The following is a 20,925-nucleotide window of genomic DNA, read 5'->3' on the forward strand; positions in this document are numbered from 1 at the left end:
ACATCCGTAAGTAATCATAACAAATTTTTCATAACACAATGTCAACTAGGCCTCATATGATAACTTGCATACGTGTGGAACGCATCATGTCAGCTCACAGCCGTATTTCGTAATCAGGAAATAGTCATTGGTCATAATCATAACTAAGTTCTCATAGCATAAATTTCATATATACCGGGTGTGAACCCGCTTATATAAATGGAGCGAATCGGGCCAGGCGTTCAAACGGACATGCATTGGAAAGAGGTTGCCTAAGCAGGCTTACACATTTGTAGTTGTCAGCTTGATTTGTTTGCAGGCGTTCATGTGTAGTTGCCGACATAATACAACGTGTTAAAGTTCAGTTCCGCAATAAAGGAGTCTACGCGCGCTTACAAACAACTTTTATCTGAATAAATGCCCCAGTATATCGCACCGATGGAGCGCCGCTTATTGTTAGCGGGCGAATGTTAAGTGTTAAGACGCCTAAGTCAAATGAGCTTTTTCTCAGCTCAATGCAGTCACGACAAGTACTTCGTTAAAATATCATTGCCTTAAAGCGCCACAAATTCCGGGTGACGCCACGAATCCTTGTGATTTCCGCGTGTGTGAATGCATGTACAATGTATTTCGCACAGTGGGTGGGGTTCGGGCCACCATACGCGCAATAATTCGGCGGAAGATCAATAAAACTGTATATTTTCAGTTATTTCCACTGCAGTTGAATAGGACAATATTCTGTATTTGGCGTGTTCCACGGGCTGTCTGCCCGTTACATCGCATGGCCTGCCACGCTGAATGGTCTGCAGGAATTTGCGGACAAATATCCTGCATACAAAATAGTTTCCTAATTCATGGGGCTTACTCCTAGTCCCATAGTGTGAGCAGTTTTATTGCGTGAACAACAGAAGGGGCGCGTTGGCAATCCGAGGAGAGAGAGCGGCAGAAAAACAGAAAACGACAGAGCGCATACAAAGAGCGTTGACGTCAGTCGATCCGGCATTAGCTGGGGTGGCGCTGCGTCCACAACTCTGTCGATCTAAATTTCTATGGAGGTGACAAGTCGAAGCGGTTCCGGCTCGCCCCCTCCCAGCTCTGACGCGCCCGTTACGAAGCGTCTAAGCGCGTCCCGTCACCGCTAGTATACTTGTAAAATGAAGTGAGCAGCCAGCGCAGATCCGAGTAAACGCAAAAGAGGGTGGAGGGAGATTAACGGTGACGAAAAGCCGATACTGTGGACAACAAAAGGAGTGACGGGCAGCCAACGCTGCTGCTAAAGCCAGCAAATTGGACCACCAAGCGGTGAGAACACTAAGCATGGTTGGCGCGATGTGTGAGGGGCGTGCGAGAAGCGCGAAGTTGCGGGCATACAACGCCGGAGCAGGGCGCGCGCATCGGGTCGAGCCTCGATTTTACCCTGGAAAGAAATGTTGCTCATGCATTATAAAGGCCCACCAGTGGCTCTCTAGCTTTCTGTTTTCCTGCTATGACAGCTTTTAGGCTGACTCGAGATTTACGTAAAGCTACTTCGTAAAGCGCCAACTGTCAGCGGCACTTCCGAAGAGTGAAGATTTTCATTGACTGGCACCTTCCTTAAGGGTCTGTTAACTTAGCAATATATAAATTAAAGGACCAATAAAGTACGCACGTGCTTCCCAAAGTAACTCCAAATGCATGAGATTACTATCATTGTGACAACGCGGAAATATGTATCCAAGAACCGCATATAAGAGACCAAATTTGCGGTCTGCGCTGTTGGTGGAGTAATACTGCTTTACCCGACAGGTGTGCACGAAGAGCTTCGATGTGGAAAACCGGCGCCACTGGAGCATCCTGGTGCAGGCGCTGGCTGTCTTCGTTTTGGTGAGTTCACACTTAACGCCTTTGCTAGTCGTTGAATCGTGCCTTAATTCTGAAACTAAAATTGATTCGTCTCATGTATAGCACGTCTCGTATTCAAGTAGCTGCAGTGACATATAAGCTGTCGACGGCACTGTGATGCTTCCCAAAACTTCAAGAAGTAGACGCGAAATTGTCCCTTGTTTTTTATGTATGGCACCGGGACAAAACAACACGAGACAAAAGAGCACTGACAGAAGAGCACGTAATTAAGTCAGGATGCGACATAAGGACACCGAATAGCAAGCGACAAAACAGAGAAAAGCCAAACAGCACCACGACGTTACAACTCCGTGGCATAACAGCACAGCGACAGAACAGCATGGAGACAAAAACGCAGGCCACAAGAACAGATCACAGAAAGAACGCGAAGAGCAGCGCTGGTTTTGTTGTGGACTGAATTCGGTAGCGTGCCTTAAAAAATTTTTCAAATCCTCATTCGCCGAAAATGGCGTAAAAATCTTACCCCATGGCACGCACCTTTGAAAGGTGGTTTGGCTAAAAAATGGTGCTGTAAGGACTTAAGAAGAGTGGGCTTGTGAACGCCCTAAAATAAGGGTGTGAGGCTGCGTAACACCCTACAATAAGGGTTTGGTCAGCGCGGCTACCCGTGGCCTTGGGGATTGGATGAGCGTGCAGTAAACTATTGTCACGGGAGATAGCGGACAATGCCCCATGGCGCCATGGCTCACCATCTACGATGACGACGAGAGAGTGGCTGGTATGCGGCCTGCACGTGCTCTGTCATGGCCGCCTTATTCATACTGCAAATACTTCCATCTCATCTCTTTGCAAATAGGCCACTTCCCATCTACCATGGATCGCCTTATCAGTCTGCCGCTACATAACATTTTGGTGGAGCTGAGTGGTCTATCTCCATCCTAGCCACCAGACCCGTCCGTTCTCGCCTCCTGCAATGATCACTCCGAACCTCTCGGATCACTTTGGCCGGCCCCAGCCCCGGTAAGCCAGAGGTGACCATCCCCAGCCCCGTATTGCCAGTGACCATCCCCAGCCAATGACCCGCCGAGACCTGCCGACATGAGCAGCCGCGACCCAACAAGACGACGATGCCGATCCTCTGCTCAGTTATCCTGCGTGACTGCTAGGGCTTTGGACGCGCCTTTGTTGCACCGGCGAGCGTCGCTATTCTAAACTGCTGCTGACCGAACTGTCGATCATCATCCGGGGCGACAAGAACTTTTCCACTCTTTATTCCCCTCTCTCTCATTCGCATTTTCACCGCATCCACCCATTTACTGCGGCATCGACTTGGACGGTTACGCTTGAAAGCGGGTGTTGTTACGGGACATGGCGAACAATGCCCCATTGCTCCATGGCCCACCACCGACGATGACGACGACGACGAAAGAGTGGCTGGCATACGGCCTCCGCAACACGCTCCCCGTCTCGATTCTGTTCGCAATCTTCACTTCCGTCCCCAGGTCGAGCGTACGACGCGGGTCACCATGATACTTGACTTATCCTTAAAATCAATACATGAAGTGTTATCTCCACACAAGCTGCTTACATGGCGCTGGGCGCAACAACAAAAAAAGCTGAGAACTTTAAAAGAGCGATCCATACGCCGGCGCGGGTCTCAACTTGCTTGCCGCTTTATCAACTCCACGCTGCCTCAGTTGCGATTGCGCCGACATCAGTACAGAAGAGCACGGCGCTGCTTTGGCACTTGAAAAATGTTTTGAAATTTTATCTACAACGGACGGCCACCTGGATGCTTTTTACTCGAAATAACTAACACTTTGAGTTTTAGAACAATTTATTCTATTGAATTGCATGTAAAATTGTCGCGACCAGCAGCACATCATACTATGGTCAAAAACTACAAGAAAATTCCAATTAAGTGACTTCAAATTATAAAGAGTCGACTGTGCATACTTACCTTACCTTAGAAGCGCGTCTCCTATCCTTGCTTTTATTGCAAGCTCAGGGAAGTCATTTGTTAAATTCGGCGGGCTTGTTGCATAAATAAAATATTTTCGCGCTAATTTTTCAATCAGACATTTTAATATCAGCATATACAAGTCAGCATGCAGATTTGCAGAAACTTTTTAATCGTTATGAAGAGTGGGAAAAGTGCTCTAGTTCTTATGGTCGGTAAGTCATGGAATTTTATTAAATACCAAACACCTGTTCTACACCCTTTCAACACCCACCAGGAAGGGTGTTCATTATTTCACTACCCTTTTCTATGTGTAAAACGGCGTTAGTACAACAAAATACAGGTGTGACCACCTTTCAAAACGTTTCACAACTTTGGAGAGGACCAGAATGCAAGAAAGTTAAGTGTGTGCCTTCGGGGTACTCATTTCAATCGAAGCTTATGGTACTTCGTATCATAAACGTCTTTTTAAAGGCGATCCGTTTCAATGCCATCCTAATGTGAAAAAAAATTCCCCGCATTTCCCCGAGGGGAAGAATGTGAAAGTGCGAATGCACGAGTTGAATTTGCGCGGTTCGGTAATGTTCGCGAAAGAGAGATCACACACACACACACACACAACTACAAAGAAAGAAAGATGCATGTATTCACAGACACCTATTTGTGTTGTCGTTGTACTTGATTGCTAGAGCGGATCTCAGCTTTGAAATTTCGTGTCAGTACTCCTTTAAGCGGGTGCATTAGCCCTTCTCACGCCCGATTCTTGGCCAATCCCCCACGTGGGTATGTGCCATGTCAGCGGCCAGGCAGCGCGCGCCCATCTCCCCCCGTTGCCAAGGAAGACGAGGAGATTCCTGGCCAATCCCCCACGTGGGTATGTGCCATGTCAGCGGCCAGGCAGCGCGCGCCCATCTCCCCCCGTTGCCAAGGAAGACGACGTGCGCGCGCACCCGCAGCTGTTGCTATGCGGACGGCGGCGGACGCTTCAGGCTCGCTTAAGAAGTGCATTCGCACTTAATATGAGGGGACTCTGCAGGCCCAACTTCTGGCGACCCTGAGACATACATACACATGGCCGACGGTGCAAAAAAATTTAAAAGTGAAGTAACTGGGTTGAAAAAAAAAAGGAAATTTGAGTCCGGATGAGAGACGAACCCAGAAACTCCCGAATGGGAGACGAGCCCACATCCCCAACGTGACGCATCTCCCTCGAAACGTATTTACATAGCTAGGAAGGAATAAGATAAGATTAGTGCACATACAGGAAGCCCTATGCATACATGCAACCAACATACTCTATGTACATACTTACAATGTGGTTTGAAAGCCGCACAAGGCGAAAAGGCTATCGAAAGCCTTCACCCATTTGGAAGGCAAAAGCACAGCAGAAATATGCACTGTAGCGGGGGCACTGCTGTACACATTTTTAACTCTCACGCACGCATTCGTTTTCACACAAAGAAAGTGTACTTTCACATACATATAACATAGTGTAAATAAGCATCATCAGGTTTATTCCGATTTTACATGAAAACGCAAAACGGCGAAACACGAAGGCCAAAAGGCGTTGGAGCACCTGACGGAGACCGACCCTCCCTAACCTCCGAATTCATAGACCTATCCTTTCGAAAATCGAAGTAAAAAAAATATTAAGACGGAAGACCGCTACAAAAATAGAATGATGAAAAAATACACTGTGAAGGAGGTGTAAGGGATGGTAGAGAAAACCGAAACTAATGAAAATGGAACTAAAGCTTCTGCACATAATATGCTTGAAAACCTGGACGCAAAATTAAATTACAAGGCGAGGTACAAGTACAGAAAAAAAGAAATGGTACAACTCAGAGGCAGTATGCATTTCAAGTTAATTGATATCAGGGAAATGGATCGTGTGCCCCCACAACCCATTGCCCCATATCGAGACAGTGAGCACACGTCGAGGGCGTTGGGCAGCTCGGATTCGGCGGTGCAAGAAGCCATCGTCGCTCGGGCTGCCAAAGTCACCGGGGGCCTTTCTCCCTCGGTCACCACCCGTCCCCCGAATTAGCCCTTGAAGCAATAAAATTTCTCTCTCTCTCTCTCTCTCTCTATCTGTATCTCTCTCTCTCAAGATAATTGCGATATTGATCGTTCTATTCGTTTGTTTTCATACGCTAGCACCTTCTGAATACATTTTTTTGAATTTTTGATTTGATATGTTTTGTTTAGCTAGCGAAAAATAAGGAATTTAAAGTGTACAGTATTTTGCGAAGGAACATTCGACATTCACCTGAATGCCGCCATACGGCTACAGCTACGGATTTACGGGATACGGCTACGGATTTAGGGGATTTCCCCTATATCTGGTCGATGTACAATATTTTAAATGTTAAAGTCTTAGAACCATAATAGTTACGAGCTCTAGAAAGTTGGTATCCTGGGCAGCGGGAATGATAAACGGAGTGCTTGCTCAAGCATTTCTTTTCGAACTCCGCGAGCCCAACTTTTATTTGATCATATAATTACACGGCTAATTTCGTTGTGTAAGTTTATTGTATCGTGAGCAAGCAGTGTCTATGAAAAAGTCCTCAGGTCATCTCATTATACGACACGTTTTCAATCACACGGAGTGATTTCTTTTGTACCGTAAGAAATTTTGTTTGAGTTGTAATTGTCGCCTCCCAGACAACTAATGCGTAGGGCAAGAGGAAATAAACAGTGACGAGAATAGTTGCAGTTGCATCTTGACCGGCAAAAAAGTTCCATACTGATTGAAGGGTTCATTTTGGCAGGCATGTAATCTACGTGCATAGCTAGGCAAAACTGGAGGCCACTTGCTCACACTCACTCAAAAAATATATTTATCCTAACACACTCACTCGCATTCGCACTCGTCACTCCGCCCTCACCACGCGCACTCACTCGCACTCACGCTCGCCACAACGCCCTTACTGCTCCAACTCACTAGTGCTCACGCTCTCCACTCGTCCCCACCACTCGCACCCACTCACGTTCATGCTCTCAACTCTGCTCTCACAACTCGCACTCACTCGCGCTCACGCTCACCCCACCATCCTCACTACTCGCACTCACTCCCGCTCACGCTCACAACTCGCACTCACTGCCGCTCATGCTCGCCACTCGTTCTCACCACTCGCACTCACTCGCGCTCACGCTCACCACTCATCGTCACCACTCGCACTCACTCGCGCTCACCCTCACCACTCGAATTCGCCGCTTACACTCCCTCGCACTCGCACTCACCACTTGCAATGGCCACTCACACTCACTCGCAATCACCACTCGCTTCCTTCACTCACACGCACTCTCCACTCCCATCACCCACTCACGCTCAGTCACAACCACCGCTAATTCACATTCCAACTGACTTTGTTTTTTTACAGCACGGAAGTTTAAACTTCTCCTGTATTGTAAACCACATGAATCGTTCCATTTTGCGGAGACCTTCAATGCGGCCTTATTAACACCGACACCACTATGTTACGTGAAGCGAGAAAAAAATTGGATGTTTTAAGAGATAAGCTTCACATTGGCTATGAGGGATGCCCCAAAACAATCATCAACTGCTACCAACTTGATCCAAATGAAAAAAATCTGTATTACGAGAATTAAAGCGGGAAGCTTACGGCCAGCGGCCCGCCAAACACACGGCCCGGGGTTTAGGTGGCCCTCTGGTTAGGCGGCCCTCAAGAGGGCCGCCTAAACTCCGGGCCGCGTCTTTGGCGGGCTGCTTGCGCTCGAGGCCGCCTGAACCGCCGCTTTATCAGCGACTTTAAATTGACGCAGCAGCCCGCCTGCATGCGGGTCGGATAACCAGGAATTGACTAAGAGTGTATAACATACGCTTTTGCGAGGGCATTTAGGGACACTGTAAATAAATAAATAAGTAAATAAACGTGGTGAGTTTTGAGGGCGATAACTTTGCGTTCCGGATTACTTTTCGTGTGTATATCTATGTGTCTGTTCTCATGTTTTGTATACGTTTTTACTTCTTTTCTCTAAAATGCCCTTCGTTCAATAAACTGTGTAGCCGTTCGAAATAAAGATATGAAATACATTCAAAGAAGGTAAGACAGCCTTCATTTATCTAGCCTGTTTAGCAGTTCATATTGGTTGTGCAGATATTTGGTCAACAAAAGATGCGTCACGTCCTATCTGTCACGTCTTATCTCCCGTGGTCATCAATAGGCCGTGATTTTATTTTTCGGCACTTTGCTTGTGTCGACGTTAAAGTAGGTTGTGGTTTTAACAAGTACTAATACGACGATTTTGTTATGGGCGGCATTCGTCGTTTTTGCTGTCGGCCCTACAAATATTTTCGGGCATGAAATACATACTGATTTGACCTAAAATTTACCTTTCTCAGGAATGCGGTCTCAATTTTTCCCAAGTATGTATTCGCGCAAGCACATGTCTTGATATGTCACTTTCAAAGCGGTAATCGTCGCTGGACTCCTTCACGAAATGAACAAACTCCCGCAAATTTGCAAGAAGCCATTCATGATAACTTTTTATTATTGTCTACGCTATTTCGCTCAGATTCTACCAAAGAAAAAAAAGACACTGAAAATTTTGACAGTGGTGGCAAACATAAAAGAAATAGTCCAGTTCGGAATAAAAGCTTAGAAAAGCTATTGCCATCTGTCAAAATACTGGCTTGCGCACGCAAATATTCCTATCTCGAAGCGCGCTATCCGAGCCTCTAAAACTGCGCAGTCAATCCGCTCTGGACAACCCTCCAAATAGAATATTTCAAGAGTAATCCCAGGTGAAAAGGGCGCAGTGCAAGAGTGTCCAGCAAAACACTGCCACAAAAAGATTGAAAATGGCAAGCAAGGCGGAGGAACGCTACTGAAGCGCTTGGCCTTGAGTGCTTGGCGGAGACGAGGCGAGGGAGAGAAGCGGTGCCGCGTGGTTGCGCGAAATCGGCGCCGCCTGACTTTAGCGCGGGCGTACTCATGGAGACGAGTTGCCTGGCGGCCGCCTCCCTTCCCGTCCTCCTTTCTAAACGGCGCCAACCTGCCGCAGAGCAAAACCGCAGCTTGATCCTAAACTACACCGTCATGCGCCCGCACCGGGCACCGAAACAAGTTCACTTCGAAAGATTATACGAAATAACGTAGAGGCTAAGTAATCGGACACACACACGCACGCACATGCAGGCACGCACACAAGCAAGAACACCCACGCAACACACACATACACGCGCGCGCACGCACACAAACGTACATGCACGCACACACCAACGCACTTGAACGCGCGCACGCACGCATGCACGCAGACGCACTCACGTGAACACGCACACGCACTCACGCACGCACTCATGCACTCACTCACCCACTCACAAATTACGCTATCCGACTGCCGAGAACGCTTACTATATTCGTCACACCCCACAGGGGTCACAGTACCCCTCCGCTAGTCTGCACGCCATCGGCACGCGGACGACGATCTACATACGGGACACAAAAAAATGAGGAACACTAGACTGCGATGCCCTTTTCAGCGAATCAGTGCAGCAAGCATGACGGGGACTGCAGTGTTTGGACTGACCAGAACGCAATACGAAAATAAAACAGCAGAAGCAATTTCTCCTTCATAACTAGCTGGTTGGCGACCGTCAACGGACAGAATGAAAAAAGCAAAATGCGGGAGCCCAGGTCCCAATTTCAACTTGGGCGGGCAAATTCAAAAGCGTAATGGTAAACGACGGTCGATAACAACAGAGCAGCGCGAACAGCGAGTATCTTACTTTTCGTGATCTCAAGACATGAAATATATATTTCACAAAATGCACGCAACAGTAACGATTCCAACTCCGCGATTCGGTAAGGCGAATGAGGAGTGAGACATAACGTACGATTCTTGTGAATCTGCACGAACGGATACACAAACTTCACAGGGAGACAGGGCACTCAACGAACGGGTGCAGTCGGCGAGTCATCATGACAAATACTATGTGAGGTGATGCAAAGCGACCTTACTATGTTTGCTTGCGAAAGGTACGCACATCGGCGTATATCAGTCAATGCAACATTCACGCAACATAACGAAACGTAAACGTTTTGGTGAAGTTTGCAGTAAAACACCAGCGGTGAAGTTTTCAGGTGTGTCAGACACCCGGATAGCAGCAAATCACATGCCTCAAGGCACGCACCGTAACTGCAGTAGAAGGATGTGTGACGCCAAGCCCGCGTGGAAGCGAGCATCATAACAGAGCGCCGCCGTAACAAGTAATGGCAAAAACGGATACGTTTAATACGCCAAGGCCTCCAAAATGAGCTCCTGCTTCGACAACACGCAACTCGCCCATCCGAACTATTTCGCCATCCTGATACGCGAATCCGCGAAAATCTGCGATACCTTTTCAGACGATTACGGTCACTCATAATTTGCGCTTCAGAACAGCCGGCCTATTGACAGCTGCAGCAAGCCGGCCAATTATGTACACTAAGTACTACGGGTCTAGGTCACGCTGCTTCCTAATGCCTCCATCGCAGCGCTTAGTTGTAGGGAAGTGCAATCGCTTTGTTGCGACGACGTTACCGATACTAATTCCAACGCAAAACGCTGCGAGCCAGAAACATAATTCATCGAGAGTGCGCGCAACAGCCCCAATGAGTCATGACAGTGAGAGTATCAGTGCATTGTGGCATCAGACGTCCATCCAAATCGTATTCCTAAATCCACAGGTCACTGGAAAGTTGATTCCACGGTGCCTTCATTATAAAGGGGAGTAGCCACATATTCCCTAAGCTAAATGCAGTTGTTTCATTAAACTAGTGGCTGTGCGTATGAGTGGATATCGCCAGCAGCAATTACCACAGCAAGCGACTCCTGCGACGAATGCCAACAGCGAGTGATGCTCACTGCAGTAAGCCCCGCACATCGCGCAAGAAGCGCGCGTTCACTCGCCACTCATGAGTGGTTAGCGGGGCTCGCCGTGAGTGGAAATCGCACTCGCGAGTGGTGAGTGGGGTTCACCGCGACTGACTTTCGCACTCGCGAGTGCTGAGCGGGGCTCGCCACGAGTGGAACTCGCACTTGCGAGTGGCGAGTGGGGCTCACCGCGAGTGGAATTCACACTCGCGCGTTGTGAGTGGGGTTCACCGCGAGTGGCTTTCGCACTCTCCAGTGCTGAGCGGGGCCCACCCGAGTGGAACTCGCACTCACGAGTGGTGAGTTCCTCTCGGCCGCGAGCGTCACTCGCACTCGCGAGTGCTGAGTGAGCGTGGCTCGCCGCGAGTGAAACTCGCACTCGCGAGTGGCGAACGGGGCTCACCGTGAGTGGCGCTCGCACTCACTCGCACTCGCACTCACCAGGTCAAAACGACGGTGAGGCTCACTCACCACTCACTCGTGAGTGGTGAGTGGGGGGTGTGTGAGTGCACTAATGACTGAGTTTGCCGACATATGTCTACGTGGTGTGACCGAAGTAGGTGCTCAGAGAAAATAACTCGGACAAGCTTTACGGATGTCGCACGAGTTGATGGGTTTCCTTTGAATGTTCGGGAAAAGTAACTTCCAACAAGTTTTTTTTTTGCTCTAAAGATGACAAAGTTCGCTTTAGTGACACTAAGTTCATATCCACACATATTGGCTCTGTTTGAACTACCTTAAGATTTTAGCAAAAAAAAAAAAAAACACGCTTGTGTCATTAGCATGGCTAAAAGAGTAACATCGTCGTATATGCACCCTGCGTGGGAGCCACCACTTGATGGATTTATGCTACGCTCGTGCGCAAGTTAACGTAGGCATTACTGTCTGCTAAACCGGATCCCCGCAGGGGTGTAGATGTGAAGCATTAAAGGGACAGACAACAGATTTTTGTCGAGTGTATGTTCTCTCTCCCAAATGAAAGGGCACCCGTTAAAGCACCTTAACGAGAAGCGTTTTTGCTCATAACGCCCAATACCTTTTTAAATCGAAATTTTTAGATCTGCGGGCCGTACGTGTCCTCCAAAAAATCATGCTGGCAGCCATGACATGCAGTAGCGCGGCAACATACTTTTTTTCTGTATGCGAGATGAAAAGCGATATTTAAAAACTTGTCTCCAGCTAAAAAAGTGTGAATCGCAGGCTTTCTTATTCGTTTATGTGTGTTTTTTTAATTCACTAGTATATTTTGCACGAGGACGCCATTTGTTGGGATGGACAATAGGTAAAATCTGGGTTCACGTTGTGGAGGTCGGCATTCAATTCTCCCCGGGCGCGTCCTGTTTTTTTAAGCTGCCGTTGGCGTATTTGGAAAGTGAAATGGATTATTTCGGCAGAGGAACGGCCCCTGACTCAGGCAGAATCGTCAAAGCTCCTTCAATAGGTCTGTTTACTGAACGCTGCCGTTGATTCTGGGCATGGAGGCCTAGCCACACTGTGACGGTGGCGGGCGGCTTGTCTTAAAAATTTTCAAAATAATGTTAATAAATACCTATGCAATTTAAACTTATACGAATACTTGTGTTCAAAGGTTTTCAATTAGTGAATGAAGGTTTCAGCAGTCAGAGTAGCTGCTAGGTTTGCAGGTCACGTGACCGAGACAAACATTGTAGTGTCAAGTTTCTACACTACGAACCGCCACCCTTCCGAGTGAAGAAAGTTTTGTGCCACATTAAAATTATTTCCGCCGATTTGTTTATAAATTGCTTGTGGTTTCCGGGCTATATAAAACGCTGGCTTTCATTTGGGACAGAGAAAATATACTTGACAAAAATCGGTTGTCTGTCCCCTTAAAGGGGCCCTGAAAGGCATTTTGAGCACACTAAATGAACTAGCGCAATCGCTAGATTGGGTCGCCAACGTCACCTGTGCCAAGTATTACTCTTTTACGCGCAGCGGAAAGCTCACACTTTTGTTGCAAAGTTTGTCGCTTTTTTCTCACCCTTTCCTTCGTGTTTTTGGACGCCGCCATCTTCACATGTCTACATCATCGATTCCCAGATGTTCGCCATGAGCTAGACATCCTGCTATTGGGCGGCTTTTTCACGCACTTCCGGCAAAGAGATGAGTCGTCTGCTCAGCGTCGGCTCGCCGGCTGATCTGCCAGCGGAGTGCCGGAGTGCTTTGACATTTTACGACAAACGAAACAAGTGTAAACAAACGCTTAACCGTTTGTATTGAATGCAACACGGCCATAACACGACGTGGATTTTAACTTACGTGAGTACGTACCATAAAGAAAGTCCCGTGGCACTTCTTTGGTGCAATCGCAGAGAACGCCCTGAGCCGAATGCCCGGGTTTGACGCGTACATTTTATTCAACTTCAAAACAATCCAGAGATGCGTTTCGAACGAACGCAACGTCACAACATGCGTTGCAAGTCTGAACCGCGATTGACAGACGATGAGTTGCCTCCTCCTGCCCGTCGTAAATACGGCACTCACCTCACACCCGGTTTGCGGGGACGAGCAGCAAGTCACAACTCTGGCGCGCAAGCGAGAAGGCTTTTAGCCAGGCACACTGCACATACCACATGCGAGGTTGAGTGGTACGTCGTTCGAGAAAGATAATCCAGACCATGGGAAGCACTATCCACCCGCAGAAGTACAATGTCGCATTTCATCGCGAAACGAACGCGTCCACAACACACAGGAGGCGATGCACACACACACACACACACAGCTTCGGTCGCTGCATTGGCTTAGCTGCAAGCTTCGTTCGGACAATGAGCGATGCTACGACGATACAGAGCTGCGTGAGGACGACGTGCTAACCACTTCACGTATTTAAAAACACAGGGGCAAAGAACTAGGTTCATCGGAAGCAAAAAAAAAATTCCCCCGCATTTCCCCGAGGGGGAGAATGTGAAAGTGCGAATGCACGGTTGTCGGCCCGCTTGCGGCGCTTGCGCTCGGCCCCCGCAGCCCACCGCCTCGCCGCCTTCTCTTCCATCTCTTCCATCGGGTTTGTAGTATCACGTGTACACCACGCAGTTATCAAGCCGCTATAACGCCGCTGAGTCGCCAACGCACGCCGCTGACGACGTAGTTTGAATGCGTTAAAGATATAAGGCGCGTCACTAACACTGATATCACCGTCGCGTCCGTGGCTTGGTCGGTAGAGCGTCGCGCTGCGGCCGCAAAGTCCTCGGATCGAAACCTGGCGCCGGATGCTGTTTCTTTTTTAAGTGCGAATGCACTTTATAAGCGACCCCAAACCATCCACCGCCGGCGGCGGCGGCGGCGTCCGCAGTCCTCCTCTCTCTATATAAAAAAAAAACAGCATCCGGCGCCAGGTTTCGATCCGAGGACTTTGCGGCAACAGCGCGACGCTCTACCGACCAAGCCACGGACGCGACGCTGATATCAGTGTTAGTGACGCGCCTTATATCTTAAACGCATTCAAACTACGTCGTCAGCGGCGTGCGTTGGCGACTCAGCGGCGTTATAGCGGCTTGATAACTGCGTGGTGTACACGTGATACTACAAACCCGATGGAAGAGATGGAAGAGAAGGCGGCGAGGCGGTGGGCTGCGGGGGCCGAGCGCAAGCGCCGCAAGCGGGTCGACAACCGTGCATTCGCACTTTCACATTCTCCCCCTCGGGGAAATGCGGGGGAATTTTTAAATATAGAGGAGCACTGCGGACGCCGCCGCCGCCGCGCCGCCGGCGGTGGATGGTTTGGGGTCGCTTATAAAGTGCATTCGCACTTAAAAATCTTTCCTCCATTATAGTGCCTGAAATATACTGGCTAGTGTGCCGAGGGCGGGCTCCAGGCGGGCGCCGGGAACGATGTACGCGGCCGTCTGCCGCTTGGGGCGCTGCCGTGCGGGAGTGTGCGCGTTCATCCGGCCCGAGCAGATCGCGCGGTTACCTCCGAGCTGCGTAGCAGACGGCAGCGGCAGAACTTTCCATTCCCGCTTGCGATGAAAGCGAGCGAAAGCGACGAGAATTCTGTCGCGCAACCAAAATTTGTCCCGACCATTCGACAAAAACGATCGTCGCGCGACAAAGCGACAGAATTCCTGCCGCTCTCACTCGCTTTCGTCGCAAGTGCGAACGAGCCTTTATGCGCAATCTCCGCCCCACATAAAACAAGCTCTTGCTTGCCGCCTGAGCATACGGTTGATATCTGACTACGTTACACTGTGCTTGCCAGTGTATTTAAACGATGTCACTAGGTTTGAAACGTACGCGCTCGGCGTGCAGCTTTGTAAACGCAAGCGGTTTCACATACGCACGCTATTTTGCTGCTAATAGAGTTTTAGTACAGCGTTTGTGGCCTTTGCATACGCTAAACGCTAAATTTTTGCGTCCCGCTACGTGACACCGCGATGGGAGTTTTAGTAGAGCGTCTCATCAGTTTTGCGTAGCGACACACTAATGCATACGGCGCCATCTGTCAAATGTTTTCCGAAATGTCTCGCCGGCTCATCTGCTAGCGGAGTGCCGGAGTGTTTGGACATTTTACGACTATCCAAACAAGTGCAAACAAATGCTTTCCCGTCAGTGTTGAATGCAACACATGGGTGCAGCTTGTCAGAACACGGGTTCTCGCTGATCGAGTGCAGCGTTGGTTTGCTCTTCGCCTTCACGTTCATCGCCGCTGATAAAGCGATCCGATCCGGCGCGTTTTGTGCACGGGTTCTGTGTCGGTTGAAAATGTCTTTTTTCATATGCCGCCGGTAGTAGGAATTACAACCACCGCAAAATAACACCCGGCACCAGCGGGGCCACATCTGAGACCGCGCTTTTTGGATAAACAGTGCGCGGTGCACCAAAGGGAACGAGCGCACGATTCTCCCCACGCGGCTGCGAGTTCGCCGCCGATACCAACTGCAGCCCTGCAGCTACGTACACCGCGAAAGGTGTACGTACACCGCGAAAGGCCGCACACATGCGGCCAGGTCATTCGTTCGCTTTTCCAGCCTGTGTCCATGGTGTCTACAGAGATGAAAAAGCCGAAAGAGCTGGCCCGTAGCAGACGGCAGTCTGTGGGAGCGCAATAGCGGAAGTACGTCACCGCTGAGGAGCGGAGCATCATGGGAGGGGAGGCCAACAGCGAAGAAACAGTTGAAAGGAGGAGGAAATACGGCGCGACGATAATTCGCAGTTTTTGACTTACGATTTCTCAGCTAATACTCATCGCTTTAACGAAATTCTTGCAGGAGGAGATTGCTAATACATTGCTTTATTTGGTTACATGTACATCCATGCATCGGCGGAAGGCATTTCAGGACCCCTTTAACAAAGGACATTCATCACGTTTCGTGGACCTAAATGATGCTGTCCGCCTGAAATAAAATCATCAAGGTTTGCGCGTCAAATGACAGGAGAAAAATTATCTTTTTCCGCGTTTTCGAGTCTGGCGGCTCGCTCCACCAGCGCATTCTCTGCGTCGTGAGACGCCGCCGCCGCAAAGTGGGGCCGCTGCGGGGACGTTTTTGCTACTCAACCGAAACTGTTCCGCTAGATGAGGGCAGCGCCGCGTCGGCGGAAGGCTTCGGTAGTCGTAACCAAATTGCGAGCGAGGCGATGTCGTAACACGGCGCATAATAAAAAATGCGCACTTTGTGCAAATCTTCCAGTGCGCATTCCTGGCTGGAACGTGTGTGTGCGTTTCGCAACGCAGCTGAGGTGCCGATGGTTTCTGCAAGGCCGGATCATCTACCCGGGAAGATGTGCCACGAGGCAAAAACTCGAGCGTATGCGAAGGGGCGTGCAAAATAGCCCAGTTATTCAAAATAGCCAACTGAGAGGCCAGAACATAGCAGAATTAGAAATTTAGGCGTTATCAATGGTTTAGCGTGACTGCGCATGCGTGGAAGAGTGTTTAGATCGGTGAAGAAGAAAAAGTTCCGGAGTTGGACAGTTCACGTTACCCGTTCACATTACGCGTCTGGTATGGGTTTTTCTTCCGAGCCGGGCAGAGAGATATGCAACTGCTCATAAATATTCGTGGCCAAAAAGCCACACATCTCGGGTTAGACTTCAGCTATGAAAAGTCGGAAATAATGGTCTTAAATGGCACTAGCACTGCCGCAGCATCCATACAGCGTGACGAAATACCCAGAGTGAAGATTGAAGGAAATCGTTAACAAGAGGTGCAGGTACCCGGCGGAGGGGATCCTCAGTCCGGGATCCCTGGCTCTGGCTGGCTGCGCGGGCCCTCTTCACCAGGTCAAGCTGGATTGCAGAGTCCTCTGTCCAACCGCGCCGTCCACTGTTGAATGGAGGAAACGGAGATTGGTTATATACCTGGCGTGTGCCGCCACTGCCTAACCTGGTGGTATAGGATTGTAAATATTTGTAAGTGTGGACAAATAAAGAGGAAAACTACTTAACCAGTCACGATAAACAGTTTAATTTAATAGAAAGATAAACGTAGCTATAATGAAACGTAGGAGTCGGTGGAGGTATAACAAATAGCAAGTGGTGAGAGGAATTCGGAAAGGAATAATGGTTCCGGACCTGGGTTTTGCCATGTATACAGTAGGCTGGTGAAAAATCAAGGCGCACTAGCATGCCTAGAAGTAAACCAAGGAGTGGTATGCCGTATGGTTTTAGGCGTGCACAGTAAAACAACAAACGGAGCAGCGCTGGAAGACATAGGCTAGACATCGTTTGCAGGTCGAGGAAGTCACACGGCAATACATTATGAGGAGGTGTTACTACCAATGGATCCACGAGGGTTTACAGTTAGAGTCTTAAGTTCCTATTCATGAAATTGTTGACACGCAGGGGCTTAAAAAGACTACAAGGCTACAGATGAAATGTGTGAAGAACAGTGGAGAACCAAATACAGCCAAGGTAACGAAAATACGAAGGAAGGCAGGCAGAAGCGATTAAACGGAGGAAAAAAAAATGGAATCTAAGCGTCGTTAAAGATGTACAGGGCTGAAAAGTGTGACAATAAAAAAAGAAAATCTTTCCGATAATTCTCAGGGCAATGCTTTACTTTTTGATATCAGAGCTGGTTGCTTGAGAACGAAGAGGATTGTGGGGAAATAAGCACAAAAGTACGGGGTGTGCGTGGTCTGCACAAACAATTAGGCCTGTCGTGTTGAAATGTCACTGTACCATAGATTTTTATGTTTGGAAAATATTCGACTTCTCGAGGCCTAATGGTTAAGTGTAGCACAGCGGAAGCAAACTGCATTGTATTCGTCACGTACTCACAGGAGGCATACGAGGCTTATCACTAGCTTAAGCAGACGACCACTAAACTAAGATTGGGGCGATGCTTGTACGGCAGTTTGCGATATCACGCTAAACAATCAGCGGGGTAAAAAGAGAAATACAAGACGCGTGTGCCACAGGTATGGAGTGCCAGCGGAACAGGCATGAAAAGGTCCTGAGAATTTCTTTCAGTCTTTCCATTTATTCAATCATGCGCTGTATGGCCGCCTAACTCCCGCTTAGGCTGTTTAGAGTGAGACTTGGATAGGTACTGAGAAAACCCCAATTTTATGCGTTACGCCCAAAAATGAAGGAAAGTCGGGGGAGTAAAAAATATTGTCCCGTGTATTTTCTATTCTGCGTCGCCGCCTTTTCGGCGCCTTTTTTTTATACTCGCCCGACTTTCACTCATTTTCGGGCGTAACACATACAATTGGAGCTTTCTCAGCACCTATCCAATAAGGCTCCCGCTTCGTAGTCTAGGTGGGAATTAGGCGGCCCTGCAGCGCATAATTGGATGAGTGAAAGAGGAGTAATAAATGTTTATTGAAAGGAATTCTCAGGACCTTTAAATGTGTTTGTTCCGCAGACACTCCATCCCTGCGGCGCACGTATATGGTATTCGTCTTTATACCCGTTCCTATTGTTTGAGTGTGACATCGTAAACTACCGCACAAAGCATCGCTGTAATCTTACTTTAGTGGTCGTATGCTTAGGACAGCGATAAGCCTCGTATGCTCAATAGAAATATTCGACGCTGAATCGAAAATTTTGTCCCATGTATTTTCTATTCTGCGTCGGCGTCTATTCCCCGCCTTTCCCCACAGAAATGGAGGCCAACTGCCTGTGTGGCTCCCGGTTTGAATCGCGAACGCAAAATACTGAGCTCAAACGGTTTGCACGCAATCGGAGGAGTGCGTTTCGTGTACGCGCTCGTACTGCCCCTTTAAATATTTATTAAAGCGAGGGCTTTCTTAGTGGTACTGATGGCGTCCTGTCAAAAACGTAATGCAATCTCGCATATCCCGGTTGCATGGTCGACCGAAAAGCTCTGATAAGATCTCCGGACATACGGCGCGTGCATGAGACCGAGCTTATATGGTGTCAAAAGGGTTACTCAAAAATCGCGAAAAACGAACGGGTTTAGTTAAGCAAATACACTCAACGATTCTGATGTAGGAGTACAATAGTGCACCTTTATCTCATTAACCACGTATGGGTTTATTTGCAGTTCATTCGTAGAAGCGTTTAGTTAGTGCGGAAAAGCCGTCACATGGGTTTATTCTTTGTTTGCGATTTGGGTCTTTAAAGGTGTGACGATCGATTGGACGCGCTATCAGCGGAGGCTGGACGCGCATTTCTGGCGCACTTTTGACGCAGCTTTCATGTCAGGAAGCTTTCGCGCTTCTTTCAGCCTTCTTTAGGAAGGGATAGTATAGCCTTTCTGTGTTCTATTAGTATCACGTACGCGACCGTTCGGTGTGTGCTGTGTTATTTTCTTGATTGTTGGCATCCTTGTTTATTCACCACCTTGCCTGATAGAATTCACGAACTCAGGCATTTTACGGGGGTCACGAAGACAGAATGCTACTTTGTATAATTTGAAACAACTAGCCTTCGGTGACTAAGTGACTAACGCTGCTCCGTTCCAGCCACGAAAGACGTCTTTTCTTCCGAAGAAATGCAAGACATATTGAAGAACTCTGACATAACGCGCTGCAGTGCCGTAATACGGGCAGTAGTGAAGTAATATGGGTCAGAACTGAAGACAGTTTTCAGTGCGTTACCTGCTCGTCAGCCTTCACGTTATACGATCAACAGATAGCAGATGCCCCACTAAAATCGCCCAGTCATGTGTTTTGGCGGTGACATTATTAGTGCCGATTATGTGGCCATTCATCGCGCTAACGAAATTATGTGACGTTTTACGGAAATCGTCGAAACGTGGGTGGGCAGTCGCCACTGCTTCATATGTTTCCTTTGCTATCTGGATTATTTGTTTGAAGTCTGCGATAAGAGAGGTATCACTGTTATCGCGACGAAACAGTCTTTCTAATGCACCTAACCTATATTAAAACCCTGTCAGTCTCGCAGTCATTGTTAAATTTGAAAAGGCATAACACAGAAACCTGTTTTATCCCTCACTCTCCTTTTACCGTTTCAGTTGGTGACGCTGGCCTTGGCCACTTTGGTGTGCTGTAAGGCCAAAGCACGTCGGGGTTACCTCGCCGTTCCACTATGAAACAAGAAGACGCAGCGCTGCAGCACGCGGACGCACACGTACTGCCTCCAAGCATCGCCGTCCAACCAAAAGAAGGTCGAAGGGGAACCTGCGCAGACACTATTGGAGATGGCAGTGTTCACCAACTTCCCCATTGGGGAGGGGTCGACTAAGGTCTCTTGCCGAGGTTGTCAGTTTCTACCGCTTTCACAAATTATGGAACACGCCTATCTTATTACGCTGCAATGTTTGTTTTCTTTTACGTCGTGCGGTTAATCATGAAGTAGGTTTGTTGTCCCAGTTCTTTAGATTAACTAAAAATGGCTGCGGCTTAGCTCAGCCAACCTTGGATATGCAAAGCAAAAGCTTGGCTTAGTCTGGTTGAGCCTTGGTTTCGCTTGGTTAAACCAGTGATTTAGCTGTATTGCGTACCACGTCTCAAAGCCGTTCGGTTCCGTGCAATGCTCACAGAAGGAGTACGGGCGAACATGGCGTTCGCCGGGGCGAACGCGGCGTCAATTCATGGCGAACGCACCGTTCCTCTCCGCCGGGCACAAGACGAGCCACGTTGCCCGAAGCGACCCCGCGCCGAATGCATGGGAGAGGCGGCGGGGGTGGTTGGCTGCCGCGGCTGCAGCGGTGGTGGCGACCACTATCGGAGCCCGCAGGCGCCAACAGCGGGCACGGCGAATCATGCGATGCGCTTCGAGGGGTGTGTCGGCGGGGGTGTGTTTCCGGTCAAAAGGTCATTTGCGCATCCTCCGCGAAATGGCTGGACGAAAGTACTAAAGCTTTGCTTTAAAAATCA

At 48.8% G+C, this 20,925-nt stretch overlaps 1 protein-coding gene across 2 annotated transcripts in view; it reads left to right on the top strand.

The window, feature by feature from the left end:
• Window positions 1–20,363, top strand: part of LOC144175857 (uncharacterized) — a 35,933-nt gene extending 15,570 nt beyond the window's left edge. For both annotated transcript variants that reach the window (XM_077704878.1, XM_077704879.1), the window contains exons 4-5: window positions 1,765–1,842; window positions 20,061–20,363. In XM_077704878.1, coding sequence (XP_077561004.1) covers window positions 1,765–1,842; window positions 20,061–20,138 — 156 coding nt within the window. In that variant the 3' untranslated portion in view covers window positions 20,139–20,363. The remainder of the gene's footprint in view (window positions 1–1,764; window positions 1,843–20,060) is intronic.
• The last annotated feature ends 562 nt before the right edge of the window (window positions 20,364–20,925 follow it).

The sequence above is a fragment of the Haemaphysalis longicornis genome, unplaced genomic scaffold, assembly GCF_048455015.1.
Source record: "Haemaphysalis longicornis isolate Haplotype H1 unplaced genomic scaffold, Haemaphysalis longicornis Haplotype H1 scaffold_3, whole genome shotgun sequence".
Classification (NCBI taxonomy): domain Eukaryota; kingdom Metazoa; phylum Arthropoda; class Arachnida; order Ixodida; family Ixodidae; genus Haemaphysalis; species Haemaphysalis longicornis.